The sequence below is a fragment of the Lissotriton helveticus genome, chromosome 1_1 (genome assembly GCF_964261635.1).
Source record: "Lissotriton helveticus chromosome 1_1, aLisHel1.1, whole genome shotgun sequence".
Classification (NCBI taxonomy): Eukaryota; Metazoa; Chordata; class Amphibia; order Caudata; family Salamandridae; genus Lissotriton; species Lissotriton helveticus.
Window position 1 is genome coordinate 1878930218 of NC_136057.1, and position 16374 is coordinate 1878946591.

General features: G+C 47.1%; 1 protein-coding gene across 5 annotated transcripts in view; it reads left to right on the forward strand.

Moving 5' to 3' along the window:
• RASAL2 (RAS protein activator like 2) overlaps nucleotides 1–16374 on the forward strand; it is a 770134-nt gene that overhangs the window by 330259 nt on the left and 423501 nt on the right. For 4 of the 5 annotated variants that reach the window (XM_078642089.1, XM_078642070.1, XM_078642080.1 and 1 more), the window contains exon 3: nucleotides 14899–15025. In XM_078642089.1, the coding sequence (XP_078498215.1) occupies nucleotides 14899–15025 (127 nt within the window). Of the gene's footprint in view, nucleotides 1–14898; nucleotides 15026–16077; nucleotides 16313–16374 lie in introns of those variants that run through there. The other variant, XM_078642107.1, reaches the window with a different exon arrangement.

Consider the following 16374-nt stretch of genomic DNA (forward strand, 5'->3'; position numbering starts at 1 on the left):
ACTTCCCTCTTAAAAGGCTGCAGAATTGTTTTGTTAAGGCCTCTATATCTCTTTAACGTAAAAAAACAACAGCGGCCTTTTGTGCCTCAGGTTAATGGCTCCAATGTTCAGTGTTTGTCTTTTTGTGGCATCTTGTTTTAATGTTTAGTTTTCAGGACCTATTGTTACCAATTCTTTCAGATATGCATAGAGTGGGCTTTTGCTCCACCCAGAGGAGTATTATTCTCTCACCTCATGCTATTTGCTGTTAGGTGGATCATTATTTATTTATTTTATAGTTTTATAGAGCGTGAACCAGACCCGTGAGGGTATCCGAGCGCTTTACAGGATTAAGGGGTGGTATGCAAAGCGTAAGGACGGGAGGGATCAAATTGGTAAAGATAGGGGATACATTATACAGGAAAAGCATGCAGTCTAAAGTCCAAGCTACATGTGGGATCAAAATTAAAACCGCTATATATATTATACAAGAAGGCACGCAGTCTCAGCTCTTGTGGGGTTGCCCAGGAGTGCAGAATAGATATCATCCGTAGAGGCCGTGGATAATGCCGAGGTGGAGGGTGGAACATGTCGATGAGGTGATTGTAAAGTATTCATTAGACAAGGTATTTTCCCTTTAAGAAAGTTTTGGTCTCCTTCTTGAAGTGTGCCAAGAACGGAAGTCTTCTGATGGCGGGTGGGAGAGAGTTCCAAATTCTTGGTGCAGCCCCAGAGAAGGCCCGATTATAGTTTTTTTTTCTTCCGGAAGCGTGCTGGTTGCAGCAACATGTCTTTGGCAGATCGGGAGTTTCTGGCTCCTCCGGATACCACGAGTTTTTGTGCAAGAAATGTAGGGGAATTGGAGTAAAGAGCTTTGTGAGTAATGCAGGCCAGTTTAAATTGGATTCTGGCCTCTAGGGGAAACCAGTTCAGAACTTTGAGGTGGGGAGTGATGTGGGCCAGTTAGGAGTCTGGCGGCGGTGTTGAGGCAGGTTTTCAATGGGGCCAGAGAGTTCTTGGGTAGCCCTGCGAGAGTAGAGCATCCATATTCTAGTCTGGAAATGACTAGTTTCTGGGTTGCCGTTTTAAGGTCGGACACATCGAGGAAGGGTTTTAAGTTTCTTGGGTAACTCAGGTGGAATCTAGCCGTTTTGGCCATCAAGTTTATATATCCATGCATGTTCATGCTGCCGTCAAGGGTTATTCCAAGGATTTAGTTGAGTCAACAATGGTAGGAGGGCAGTTAATGCTGTGATGGTCTTGATCCATTCCTGGATGTCTGGATTGGGTTTGGGTAGGGAGATCAGAAGAAATTCTTTTTTTTTTTTGCATAGAGTTTAAGCTGGTTGGCTTTGAGCCAATGGACTTTCAGCTTCAGGGCCTCGTTCAGGGAGGAAATGTCCTTAGGGGATAAGATTTTTATGTAGATCTGTGTATCGTCGGCGTACATAAGGTAGGAGATGTTGGCGGCACGTAGCACCACGGTGAGAGGTTCAAGGTAAAGGTTGAAGAGTGTAGGGGAGAGGGTTGATCCTTGGGGGACTCCAACCGTAACCGGAGAGGGGGCGGAAAGAACACTGTTGATGAGGAGACTCTGTGAGCGGTTTTGGAGGAAGGATCTAAACCATTCAAGGACGGTGCCATCCAACCCCATCCTGAGTTTGAGGCATTCTAGGAGAATTTCGTGGTTAACCATATCAAAGGCAGAGGAAAGGTCTAGGAGGATTAGGAGACAGGTTTTGCCTAGATCGAGGGCTTGGAGGGCGTCGTCCACAATGTGGAGGAGGGTGGTTTCCGTGCTGTGTCCAGGTCTGAACCCTGATTGGAAGTCATCTAGAAGGTGAAAGTTGTTGATGTGTAGGCTTAGCTGCTGTTGCACACATTGTTCCAGCACTTTGGCTAGGAGTGGGATGTTGGATATGGGTCTATAGTTCTAAGCGGAGGCAGGGTCCAGGGTGGGTTTTTTTAGGATGCGGACAACTTGGCCAGCCTTGAGCGAATCGGGAATGGAGCCCTGTAGGAGGGAGGCGTTGATTATTGAGGTCCAGTAAGAGAGGCGGCAGCTAGACATGTAAAGGGGGGAGGATCACTAAAGAAATTGTTCGGTTTTAAGGAGGCAAAAAATTCTTGTGATAGAGTGTTTGGCATAGATTTTAAAGTTGGACCAGTGCCCTAGGTTTTTGGGTGAGATTTGGGAGGGCAACTATGAGAGAAGAGGTGGAGCCGGCAGATTTTGATTTTGGTGGTGAGTTGCGGATTTAAGTTCATTTCCTAGGGCAGAGGTTTTGTCGCAGAAGACGCAAGGAAATTCCTCGCTTAATATTAGAGGTTTAGGTGTTTCTTTGGAGGTTTTCGCTAGTTTGTTGATTTTGTGTTTGACCAATATCGAACAGCTTGATTTTTGGCATTCTCCAGTTCAGTTCTGAAGAAAATTTTTTAAGTGTTGAGGATTTTCTTATTGTAGGCATTTCTGGCCTGCCGGAGAAGTTTTAGATGTGCTGCTACGGGGTTTTGTTTCCAGTTTCGTTCAGTCTGTCGAAGGGATCTCCTCTCCTTGTTTAGGGATCCGCTGAACCATGGATTTCTGTCTTTGATCTGGGTTCTTTTTAATTTTACTGGTTCCAGGTCATTGAGAATGTCGGATATGGTTGAGGAGTAATGATCAGCTAGGTTGTCGACCGAGGTGCACTGGGGGTGGGGGGAGGTCGGACTCACAACGCGCTGCCAGTTTCTCGTGATCAAGGTTCTTGTTGTCTCTAACCCATCGTTTGGGAATCACGGATTGAGGTGTCCATGTTTTGTGGGTGCTGGGCAGGAGGAAGGAGGTGATGGCGTGGTGGTCAGACCAATCACAAGGGTCAATAGAGATAAGTTTGACTGCTGATTCCTTAGCGATGATCCAGTCTAGAGTGGTGCCTTTCGAATGAGTGGGGAGGGAGCAGGCTTGGATACGGGCTTGATCGGCCAAGAAGTCTCTGATGGCATTGACCTGAGGGTCCTTAGGATCGTTCCAATGCAAGTTAGTCGCCAAGGAAAATGTCATTGGAGTTTGGAGAATCCTTGGCTGTAATGATTTCCATGAGGAGGTCCGTAAAGGTGTTGTTCTTGCCTGGAGGGTGGTAAAAGATGTGGAGTTTGAACAGCTGTGAAGTGTTGTTGGAGATGGAGAGTGCGAGGTATTCGCAGGAGTCTGTGTGGCACACCGGCAGTTCCGTAACAAGGAGTTTAGAGCGGTAGATACAGGCAATGCCACCCCGTTTTTTTTTAGTGCCTGTCCATCCTTACGATGTTATAGTTGGGCGGGACTAAGAGGTCTAGATAGGGCGATGTGGATTCCTTGAGCCAAGATTCAGTCAAGATCGCTAGGTCTGACTTATGACTCAGGATGAGGTCGGCGACATCTGATGCATGCTTTACAGCTATCATTCTCCTGCTATGGTGTTTGCATTACTATTGAGGAGTCTGTCCTTCTTGATTGAGTAGTCCTCACCGTAGCCATCCATAGAAGACCCAAAAAAAGCAAAAACAGGGTCGCTTGTCGGTTTGTTAATCTTATCCTACTTCTGGTCAAGTGAACTATTACCATAAATTGGAAGGACTGAATTCCCCTCTCAGTGTAAGCTTGGCGCTGGGCTACTATAAAACGAGCTAGGCTGAAAGCAAAGCCATACGCAAGGAAAAATGCCTGGGACTCCGTAGGTACCCCTTGGCAGGTGACTGGGGTGCCATATTAGAGTTTAAAAGTATTACCCTGACACAACACACTTCCCCACCCTCATACCCCCCACCTCGAGATCTTGCTTCTCTCATCGCTCCAAAGCCTAGCTCTACCTCCCCTCTCATTTTAGTGTAGGTCTGAGCTACTCCCTTTATCTTCCAACGCTGACCTCTTCCATGCAGATAGCTCTTCCCACTACCCAGCTCTACCACTGCTTCAGACGCTTCAACTAGCCTTACCTTACTCTGACCAAGGATTTTTCTTCCCCTCCCCAAATTAAGCCCTCCCTTTCTAGTTTGGTTATCTCCAGCCAGTTTAAAATAGCAATAGCGGTCAGGAGAGCACAGACTTGGATATCCTGTTCCTTAATGATTGTCATTATTAATTCTTAACATTCATCACAAAAGTATAGGTAAGCACCTCCAGCGCTCGCATGACATCCATTTAGAGTGGTAAACCCACTGGAATGAGCCTTCAGTTGTCACACTGTATCATAAGCTGTCTTAATGAGGATTTCTTTTGAACAATTGCTTCTTCCCAGAGTCAGATTGGGATCACAATTAAGCCCAGGCGCTCCCAAAAAACGGGCCCACATTTCCGGATTATCATTTTCATGGATCGCGATCTGGTTAGTCTCAATGAAATCTGGAGGTTATTTTTTGTTATTTTTCTTGTTGTAATTCTATCTAGTGTGTACTCAGCCCAAAGGCACCGGTGCAATGTACACGAGCACCAGTTACATTACGCAAGATAAAATGTATTTTTATTTTAGTTGAGTTGGTTTTATTTTTTGGAGCGAGTTAATGATTCACCCAGAATCACAGGATGTTGAGCTGATGCTGGACTTGACCCTAGTATTAAATACAGTTGTTTATATTGAGCAGGTAGGTCAGTTGTCCTACAGAACAAAAGTTTCTTTTTGAGGACAATTAACACAAACTATAAAACTGGATACATTGAACATGGTTTAGGTGCACAGTGTGTAGGATTGAAGCTGCCTTGGGTGTAGTACTTGCAGGGGATAAGCAGTGTGACCATCAGGTGGGGAGAATACCTATGCTGGAGATTGGAGTAGAGTTTCGTCTGTCTGCATTGTCAGAAATTGGGGGCTGTTGCAGCAATTGTTGGCAAGTTCGCTCAATCTTTCTTATTGCTGCTTCTCCAAGTTGTACACAGGTTGTTGCTCTTCTGCATCCCCTCAATACATTCCAGAAGATGGTTCCAGACCTGTCTTTTGCCAGGGCTGCTCTTGGTTTCCATTATGGCTATAGGCGACTCAGTTTTCTGTGCATTCTTTCGAACCTTTAGATTGACTGCTGGGAGTGTACTGTTATCGCATATCTAAAAGCTGGTCTATCTTACCTCTGCCTTGTGTCAATCGAGGGAAAAAGGGACTCTGGAAAAATCAAAAGGAAAAGGAAAAGAAACCTAAGTTTGCCACTCTACACTTACAACCAGGTTACAACTACTTGCTTGTTTAGGTACTATACACAATAACAGTACACTCCCAGCAGTCAATCTAAAAGCACCTTCCCTGTCTTTTTCAGATATGTGGTCCTGATAAGAACACCCCCTAATAAGGGTGTTCGAAGCGCGTAGACCAGCCCTCTATGCAGCCTTAGGAACCTCCATAAAGTGTTAAACTTTCTAAACTTGAAAAATTATCCCAAGGTTGCTTTTAAGTCTAAAGCAAATTTGTTTGTATAAATGAAGAAAAATGTATATTGTGTAAATAGGAAGTGTGAGAGACTAGTGAGTCTGGATGAATGTTGGTATGGAAGGTGTGAGAGGAGGGAACAAATGTTAGTTTTGATTTTCTGTAGGTTGTGTTAAAATAGTAAATACCAAGAAATGTATATAAATGTGGTGATGTCATATAAATAATGAAAATGTGTTTTTGAAAAATAAAAAACAAAAATATAAATATTTAAATCAGACAGAAAAAGAAGTCTTGAAAATATGGTGTTTTGTTTCACTATGTTATTATAGTTGTTCTAGAGTAATATTGCAGTACTGGTAATTGTTTTGTGATATAGCTAAGTGAGGCTTGACTTTACTGCATTGAGCCCAAACCCTCTCTTTGGTTTCAAATGGTACTGAGTACCGGCACTTTTGTATTTTGAGAGGGAGAGTACCTGCACTTCTCAAGAAAAACCTGATACTTTTAATTGGAGGGGATCTCCACTTCTCAGAAACAAGCAGGTACTTTGGTACAGAGTACAAGCACTTCAATTTCTCCATTTCAAGCACTGCTTGGGCGTTGTGGTTCTTTCCCGACAGTCAATAAACCCTCTAATCAAAGGTGCCACCAAAGTTTTTGGCTTCGAGCCAGACTAGCATCATCAAAGTCTGTTTTTCCTTTCGACACGAGGTGTGACTAAATGCTTTTCTTTAGTTCCTTCTAGACAGCAGGCACGCCATCTACCTCGGGCTCCCAGGTTATACCTTTTCACCCTTAAAAGTGCGTACAGAGCTCAGAGGTTGGTCTTGAAATATGTGACTGTATTTCTGAGGTATGGGCTTCAGTCAGCAACCCAAATGCCAGCAGCTTGTTTTGAAAATAACATGTTACGTTTTTTTTAAATTCTGGCTTAGGTTCATCGGGATTAAGTCCTCCAGAAACTACCATGGTTGGGCCCTCAGATTCGCACCTCCTTCTGACAGTGCCGCTCTTCCAAGTAGAGTACTGGAGACAGCTCCTGCCTGACTGAAAAGCTTAACCTACCATCCCTAGGTGTGTTCCTGAATAGTGGGGGGGCAAGCCAACAAATGACCTGGGAGAGCCGAGCCAAGGGTCAACTGTGGTGCTACGAGCCCCGCACATGGGCCTAATTTTTAAAATATTTGGCATATAGATCATGCTACAAACATCACGATAAAATAGGATGCATCTTCAAAATAGTGTGTTCCTTTAACACACAGGAACGTTTCAAGTTAGTACATCAGATTATGTGTTGGGAAGTATTTACAAACAGAGTTTTTACTTGGAAACATTCCTGTGCCCACCCTGATAAAAATGCTATTAGTGAACTAGAAAGCAAATCTGTTGTATTGTGTCCCTTGTATGTGGCCTGGATTCTTATTATAGGTTTAACAACATTATAAGCAATTTAATCAAATGCAAGAGAGGTTTTTGGACAGTGTACATTATGAACTTCGGTATTTGAAGGCGCTCTCATATGATTAGGAACGTAAAGAGGCGTTGTAAAATGATGTATTTGCTGAGGATCACACAGTTTGGTCAACCAGGAGAGCTGGAATAGAGGCTTGATTTTCCAGTTTCACATTGTGCAATTCAACCACTTGAAGCTTAGTTAAGGGAGATGTGGTCTAACTGTCAGAGCTGCCAAATTTGGAAGCGGAGACGCAAGTTCGAATCCCGCCATGGGCTCAACATCTTGTGATTATGGGTAAAATCACGTAATCTCCGCCTGCTGAAAAAAAGATTCTGACCTTGTGTGGAGTAATCAGGTGTTCATGTAGAGATCTTTAAAGCGACCAAATTCGCGATATAAAAAAAAATATATATAAAAACATATACGTTCATTTGTTTTACACGAAGAAGCCGCTGCAGAAAAAGACCACTAGATGGCAGCATTATCAATTATGGCTAACTAGGTTGGCGACACAAAACTTGTTTTATTACATAGCTCTTCGTTTGGCATTTTTGCCCTTTCTACGCGCTTTCAAAATAGTAGATGCTCCCGCTGCTCAGATGAGGCTCACGTCGGAAGCAGGGCAGGTTGAGTGGTCCTTTCCGGGATTCGAATTTTTGACCAAAAGGTGGCAGCTGCAGGAGCTTTGACGTCTTGCTGAAATGTGCTTCTGTTTTTGTCGCGAGACTCTGCACATGCGCGCTCTGGTGTTAAATTGCTCTGTTACACTTTAAAGTAGGGATCCTCTGTCACTCCGTGCAGAATACATCTGTGCAGCGAAATGCCCCTCGTGGCTTTTCCACCAGTTTGACACTGTGCACGCCTACTGCCTACCTACTGACTCACATGGTGCCACCTCGTGACACACGATAATCTGCTCCCATCACACGGTCGTCCGGCGAGGAGCCGATATCACACGGTGGCAGGGAATTCGAAATGAAACCCACTCTAAATAGTGGATTTCCAGCTTATTTTCCGAGGCTCTGAACTGCCGCCGTGCATTAAAGGGTATGAAAAACCCCAGGACAGCGGCATCAGCCAGCATTTTTTTGGGATGTGGGGGAGGGGGGGGGCAAAAAATGTCTCGTAGGTACTTCTTGCCACGAGTGCCTGCCCCCTGCCCACATGGTGAGATTGTTCTTTAAGTTGGCAGGTATGCACCTTTGTGCTTGGAATCTGTACCATCACTGCCATGTTTACCAACCTAGTTGGGGCAGAGCTATAAATGGACATGTGCTGTCCGTTACTGAGTACATACTGTTTGTCAATTTGGAAGGTAAAGTACCTATTCTTCTCAGCAATCCTACAGTACATTTAATGGCAGAATACTTTTCAGTAGCACACAAATACTCCAAATAGTGGGTACCAGTACTTCTATATTTCGATTTAAAGCACTTCTCTAGGGTTGCTCTGAGTCACCAAAATCTCTTCCTCTCACTCTCTTGAAAGGTTACAAAGTACCTCTTCTAGCCCGTTTCAACTTCTCATAAAGATATTGGTTTTCTGTGTAGCACATTTTTAGGTCTCGCATGGCGTTGCAAGGCAGAGCCCTGCTCCGCCTCCGCGAGAGATTTAGTAAGAGAGGACTTTCAGAAGAGTACTTTAAGGCCCGCCCCTCATTTCCATTGGCTGGCATCACCGTTTATGCTAAACAGTGGCCTGCCATTGGAAATTAGGGTTTTCTGTGGACGTCCTTTCTCCCCGAGCCGGACTGGCTTGCCTGGTTTGCGTCTGTCATGAAGACATTTCTTATCAGCTTGTTTATTTAACAAGCTGATAAGAAATGTCCTCACGATAGCCGTAAAAGGGCATGCACCAGGCGTACAGGAACCTCAGGACCCCCTCGTTCTATTGTGCGGGGGGTGCATCATGTTGTGTGACTCCACTGGAGCGAGATGACTCTTTGCGATTTGCTAAAGTTTCTCTATCGGTCTGCGGTGCACGGTTGAGGTGTGCTGTCCTTGGTGAAGGCATGCCTGTCGTAAGTGAGGAGTTTGTTGTCTGTGTGCGTGGAATAGTGTTTCGGCAATATGTCTACCTTCCATGCGGGACTTCGCTCTTGCGATGCTCGCCGCTGAATTTAAAATGTGTGTCTCCCCTCTGGTGTGAGCAGAACCCTTGATTCCTCTCTCTCGTCGGTGAAGGGTTAACGCGTTTCGCTTTCCTTGCTGTGGAGTTCAGCTGAATCAGTGTCCTCAATAAGGGGTTCAGCGGCTCCCCCATCCTCGGGAAGGGGGTACGATCTGTCTTTCTTTACTAAGGGGGGTAATTAACTATTTATTGCAGCCACCCTCGCCCCACCCTGACCGTACATCCTAGCGTCCCCGTTGCTGCTGTTTCCTTCTGTTTCACCTTGTAGGCAATGCAGTGGCTTTGAGTGTTCTTATCTGAAGGTGAGGGTTGTTGGTGTAAAATCATATTTGTGTGTGCGGGCTTGTTGTGGGGGCATTAGTTGGTTGTGGAGTCTGTTTGGGGAAGACTGGCTAGATGTGCTGGCTTGTCGGGTGGGTGAGAGATTGGTTAGATGTGGGCGCCTTAGGGTTGTAGTGTTTCGATGTGGTAGTCCTAGTCGAGGACCCTGGATTGCACCATGCACGGTGTCATTAATCTTTATTTACTAGCCCCGTCAAAAAAAGAACAGAAAACACGATCTTCCAAAGTTAAACCCCCCTTAAGTTTACACGACCCCTACATTTGGCTACACCCAGTGAAACACATGTAACTCCAGGGAGTAAAGAAGAAGTGGGAGCCAATACCTGGAGATTGACTCACAGGACGAAGGAAGAGGCAGGGCTTGATGAATTAAGTGTGGCCCGCATTTGTATCAGGCAGAAGAGATTTTGCCTTCAGACTTCAAGACTCCGCCTTTCCAAGACCCCCCCCCGCCTCAATCTAAATCATATACCTGCTACAAGGTAATTATGTTTGTCAAAATTGCTTCTTTTATTTCATAGGAAGCCTCCAAGTTATTCTTTTATCCCACCCACTACATACCAGACTAGCTCATGTCTGGTGCAGTTGATTAAGTTAAAGCCATTTGCTTTGCTAATGGTATTGTATAGCTAAGCAAATTGCTTCAACTTAATGAAAGGCGAGACCGACTGAATTTTTTATGCTTGTTCTTTTGTAGTGCCCAGCACCGTACACCGAGAAAGGGTACAACTACGAGATAAGTCTTGTGTGCGGCACTCAGTAAGGTTTTCTGCGTCTAGGTGCTTGAGCTTTAGTGCTTGTTAAAGGTGGTAGTGCATGCCACAGGCAAAGCTCCTCCGTAGGAGTCCAAGCGTTCTGTGTCTCAAGCTGGTGACACTGTCTGTCCTTGGCCCCCATGCTTCTTACACGGTCTGCTTGGCAGTTTCAACGTCCTCTCTCTGTCCATGTGCCTCAGGCTCCTCATATTGTTGTACCTCAAGCTCCACACCCCTCCATCAGTCACAAGTTCTTTGCTGTCCATGTGCCTCAAGCACTTCAGACGTTGTCCACGTCCCCTAACTCCTCATGTTATCCACGTGCCCTAACTACTCATGTTATCCACGTGCCCTGAGGTCCTTGAGCGCTGTCCAGGTGCCATACAGTCCTTGCGCGCTGTCCACATGCCATCCAGTCCTTGTGCGCTGTCGATGTGCCCCGCGGTCCTTCTGCGCTGTCCATGTGCCCTATGGTCCTTGTGGCCTTTCCAGTTGCCCCAAGGTCCTTGCGCGCTGTCCATGTGCCCCAAGGTCCATGTGCACTGTCCATGTACCCCAAGTTCCTTGTGCACTGTTCATATGCCCCAAGGTCCTTGTGCACTGTCCATGTGCCCTAGACTCCTCACACACTGTCCAAGTGCCCCAGACTCTTCACTCGCTGTCTATGTGCTCCAAGCTCCTCATGCGCTGTCCATGTGCCCCAGGCTTCTAGCCCACTGTCCATGTGCCTCAGGCTCCTTGCGTGCTGTCCACGTGCCCCAGACTCCTCACACACTGTCCACGTGCCCCAGACTCCTCACACACTGTCCACGTGCCCCAGACTCCTCACACACTGTCCACGTGCCCCAGACTCCTCACACACTGTCCACGTGCCCCAGACTTCTCGCTCGCTGTCCACATGCCCCAAGCTCCTTGCACGCTGTCCATGTGCCCCCAGGCTCCTCACATGATGTCCACGCGCCCAGTCTCCTCGTGTGCTGTTCATATGCCCAAGGCTGCTCACTTGCTGGCCATGTGCCCCAGGCTCCTCGCCCGCCGTTCATGTGCCCCAGGCTCCTCTCCAGCTGTTCATGTGCCCCAGGCTCTTCACTCGCAGTACATGTGCCTCAGGGTCCACGCCCGCCGTTCATGTGCCCCAAGCTCCTCGCCCACTGTTCATGTGCCCCAGGCTCCACACCCGCTGTTCATGTGCCCAGGTTCCACACCCGCTGTTCATGTGCTCCAGGCTCCACGCTCGCCGTTCATGTACCCCAGGCTCCTCGCCCGCTGTTTGTGCTCCAGGCTCCTCTCCAGCTGTTCATGTGCCCCAGGCTCTTCGCTCGCAGTACATGTGCCTCAGGGTCCACGCCCGCTGTTCATGCGCCCCAGGCTCCACACCCGCTGTTCATGTTCTCCAGGCTCTGTCCATCTCACCAACCATTCACCTAAACCCGCACAGTCACCACTAATTATCACCTACCTGGTATTAATATATCACAAGGTAACTGGAGTATGTGCATGCAGTGTATCCTGACATCACATGACTAATTGCAAAAACTAACAATAACCATTACATGTACCACTAACATGGGCTCCGGAGTAGTGCGTTAGTCTCCATAAAGCGCTTCAACACCTCACCTCGCCTATGGAAATCCAGTTCCAATTGCAGTCGGCTTACATTGGCTGCCAAATTCCCCAGCACCCCGCACTGAGTCTGTCTGCCCCGAAGTTTCCCACAGCATATGTGCCACTGCGTTACCACTTCTTCACCACTGCTTCTTCGTCCTCCAGTCTGCTCCGCTGAGTGAGAGGACTGTACCTCGGTCCTGGCAGTGAGGGTGTAACAGGGGCCACCTTTACTCTCTTGCACATGGACTGTCCTTTTGCAGGATGTTGGTTTTGTTTCTTAGGTGTCACCTCAGCCAGTGCATGCGCTGCTCTGGCGAGAATTTTAGTATGTGGGCTTCAGAAAATGCTACCACACGCTTTTGCTTGTGGCGGGCCTAGAGCTTGCGGTTATGCGTTCGGGCTCGTGCTTACGAGCAGAGGCGCCAGATGGCTTTCCTCGTCATGCTCATTAAGCACATCGCTCGCTGCGCGCGATTGCAATCACTATTACGGCTGCGTCAGTATGTGTTAAGTGGTGCATGCATTCCTAGACTCCTGCTTCCTGCTACAGTGTACGTGAAAGTCAGACTGGAGACTCTAAATTGTTGATTCTCAGCAGGCAGCAAGAATGAACGAGTTTCCTGCCTTCTGCTTGAAGACTTCCTATTAACTGGTCAGTGGACTTTGGTGAAGTTGTCCTGCTCGATCTTTATTCTGTGGGATTCCAGGGCCTGCCTTCTCGTGTGCCTATGCCGGTTTCTGCTCTCTCCCCCTTTCCTCTTCTCTTGGTGTGTTTGTTCCAAACCCATCCCCTCTTCGCTGTTCCCAGGTCTGCTTTTCCTTCTCAGTGATCCCTCTCACTGTGCGCCATTCTCACGGCTGTGCTTTGCCATACCTGCTCCCGTGCCTCTGCCCTCTCGCCAGGATCCTTTTCCCTCTCGCCAGGATCCTTTTCCCTGGCCTGCGGTCTCTCTGTGCTTTTCTACCCTATTTCCCAGGCCTCTCTTCTCTCCCTGTGCCATCGCCCTCTCTGCCTTTTTCCCAGACCTGCCCTCTGCCCTCTCCCCTTTCCAATGTTAGGCTGCGAGACTTGGTACCAGCACACGGGGAGCGCCCGGCTTGGTTCCCGCACTCAAAATTACAGGGTCACAAGGAGCACAAAGGGAGCTGCTGTGCTCCGGGGACTGGTCATGGAGGGGGAGGGGACGCGGCTCCCAAACTTATTTTGTGTATTCTTTTTATTAGAATGAGTCATCGCCTTCCTCACTCCATCCCCAGCGCTGAACCTCTGCTCCACCTCTGTTAATCCGTTCTGTAATCTCTGGTTTATTTCACTTCTTCACAGGGGGTGTGTGCCCTCCCTGGCGGGGTGACACCACCTGGTACTCCCCTGTCAAATGGCCCAGAGGAGCAGATCATTTGTCACCTCTGGCTCATGTCCCCTCTCGCGCCACCCGCCCCACCTCAAAACGACTGTGTGCTTTTAACGGGCTGTGACACTGGAGTCTGTTGAGCAGGACTTTGAAAGTTTTCTCTTCTTTACAAAGCACTCGACTCTTTGAACGCAGAGACCTGTAGTGCTCCTGACTGCACTGGGATTCCACCCATGCTGTTCATGACGCATCCCTGCACTATTTATGGAGGCGAAACATGTAATTTTCGAGTTACTTTGCAGTGTAATCATTCAAAGAAACATCACAACTCACTTTAAAGAGTTTGACTATCCTAAAGTAAGGACAAAATACCTCATTCAGCACTTGATGGACAATTAATTCTATGACATAGGAAAAAAAAGTGAAAACCTTTTTGACTTCTGCGCACCTCACTTAACCATTACTGCAATCTGGGGACCCCCAAAAAATAATGATAGGAATCCGGTGACCCCCACTGGGTCATTTTTGGAAGCCGGGGACCCCATCCTACACTATTTCGATGTTTTGAACCACGAAACAATACACAAATTATTAAATATTTAATTTAATTCACATTCATACATGAAAAAAATCCTAATTTTAATGAGAATGGCCAGTGTTTGTAAATTCAACTAAGGCACTCCATTGTCCATGCTATATTCTGCTGGGTGCACTTGCACTGTCCGACTAATCAATCAGAGAACACCAACATCATTGTCAGTCAGACTCCAATGTCAAACTCCTTCACATTAATATAAAGTTTTACACATTTTCACTTTTGCTTGTTTATTTATGTATACTTTATTAATCTAGTTATATCATTTAATTAAGTGGGAAGCCGCATACCCCTAAGGTTCCCAGACCACAGGTTAAGAACCATGGCGTAGAGTACAACACAGGCCAACTTGTGCATTCATGCTCAAATAATACATGTTTTTATCTCCAACACACTTATTCTTATAACCCTTATCCTCCGCTAAAGCCAGTCACCCCCCATCTTCCTCCCCACCCCTACCCCTCTACTTGAGTGTGGCTACGAATGGTGTGAACTGTTTGACACATTTATCTTTGCAGCGCACACCTCTACCCCCTGAGCTGTCTTACTCATGTGAATGCATATTTTATTCATTTCTCATCAGACGGCAGAAAGCAGTTGAGCTATGATTGTAAGTATGTGAAAAAGATAACTTTATAGTGTGCTGTCTAGCCTGTCCCTTGTTGCCTGTTCTCCGTGGGACGGCAGCCCACACACATGAATGCAGCTCCGTAGTTTCTGCTTAAAAGTAATAACGTTATCTCTAAAACATACAGGCTGCTTCATAGATCCATACATGCTGGCATCCTTTTGTCACAGTCAACCTAACAAAAGAAATATAAAAAACAAAATAGAAATGTAGGACCTTATAAGTGTTTAGCCATGCAACAGTTGATGTTGTTGCACCAAGGATATTGTGCTGGATAACTAAACACTTTTAGGGTCCCAAATGCCAGACCTATTGGCTATGCCAATGCTTGTACTGCTTGCTGCTCCCATGCTTGAAATGTTGCACCCGCCCCTTCAGAAGATGCACCGCCTGCATGTCAGGGGCAGGTTTTGTACTGATCTATCCCACAGGCAGGGCTGGATCCCTGCCACTCCCAGGCTGGCATCTGCCAGTTTCTGTACTCTTGAAATTGCCTTCCAGGAGGACGTCTGCAACCACTGACCTCCCCGGTTAGGCCGGCTGTACGACTTCTCCCATGGAAGAGATGGATAAAGGGATCAGGTGGGCGGCGGATCATCCCAGGAGTTGCTGCTGCAGATTATGTGAGCCAAGAATGCCTGGGCAAGTACAAACACACTGCTCTTTCTCCTCTAGATGCACAGTGAGGGCACACCGGAGGCGCAGTTGGAGACCAGCAAGGGGCGGAGTCTGCGCAGGACCGTCAGCGTGCCCTCAGAGGGCCAGTTCCCAGATTATCCTCCGGAGAGCGCTGTCAAGCTGGGTAAGCATCTTGATTCCTTCTGAGTTCTGTCTTTGTTTTTTTACTAAATGTGGTGTATTTTATACTTCACTCTGTGTGATGGACACAGGGTGACCACTTAACTCCTGGTTTTATGGACACTTTCTCCAAACCTGATTTGTTTACCTAAAAGTCAATAGTTTCAAGCGTTAGGCAAATTCTTCCAATGTAAGCAAAACAGTGCTACAGCACTCAGAAAGCATCAGGCTGTCAGACAAAAGAACTGGAAACAGTGTCTGTAGTGATCTTGTGGGTCAGTCACCCTATGATATAATGTGTTAACACTGAGCAACCCATGCTCTGGTTTTTGTATATGTCAGCTGCCACTAAGGATATTTTTTTTATCTGGGAGTAGATTTGGTGTCTTGCTTTAAAGATATCACCAGGCAACGGCTAAGGAACGGTACCGTGCACTGTTTAGATTATTCAGATGTATTCAATTAAAAACAAAACACTAGGACCAAAATCCATTTTGAGGGAAGTCATCATGCAGTAATTGGGGCTATAACCATGTCTGTTGAGTTTAGTATACAGCCGTAAGGCTAGTCTCCAAGTCTGTCGAGGAAAACACAACACTAGTCATGGTATACAGCCTATTGTGCTTATCGCACCCCACCACATCCAGGATGTGGGTCTGTTGAGGATCACACTGCTAGTCAAGGTATCCTTATCCATTGAGGTTATCACACAGTGCTAGGGCCAGTATCGGGTCTAATGAAGATCAGTCGGAGAATGTGTAGTATCCTTATTTACTAAATGTATTTTGCGGGGCTAGGACCAGTATCTGAGTCTACTTAGATTATCACATAGTGCTAGAATCAATTTCTAGGTCTGTTGAGGATCATGCAGTGCTAGTGACGTTATGGAGAAGTGTGGCTCAATGGTTAGAGCGGCAGACCCTGATGCAGAGGTCTAGCCCGGGACCAGGGTTCAATTCCCCGCCTCGGCGATTCTCTCTCTCTCTCGATTAGTGTGCCCTCTTGCCATGCTCTCTCGCGCTCTTCTGCCATGCTGTCTTCCTCCCTGGCAGACCACGGTGCCGCCCCCGGTGGAGCCGCATTCCAAGGGAGCCAGACCCGGGCCGGCCGCTTTCCGAGCCCGCATTCCAAAGAAGCCAACTTCCGGTCGGGCGAAGTTTGTTGTGATGGAGCGGAGCAGCCAGGTGTTGTAGTTACACAGTGAGTGATTGTCTGTCGGAGGCGTCCTGAGCCCGGATATGCAGGGCGGAGAGCCTGCCCCCTCGCTGCCACCCCTCCGGCTCCCGAACAGGTGGGCGCTGGATTATTTTATACTACTGGGCGGGTGAAATGCGGAGTCGGTGCTCGGTGAGC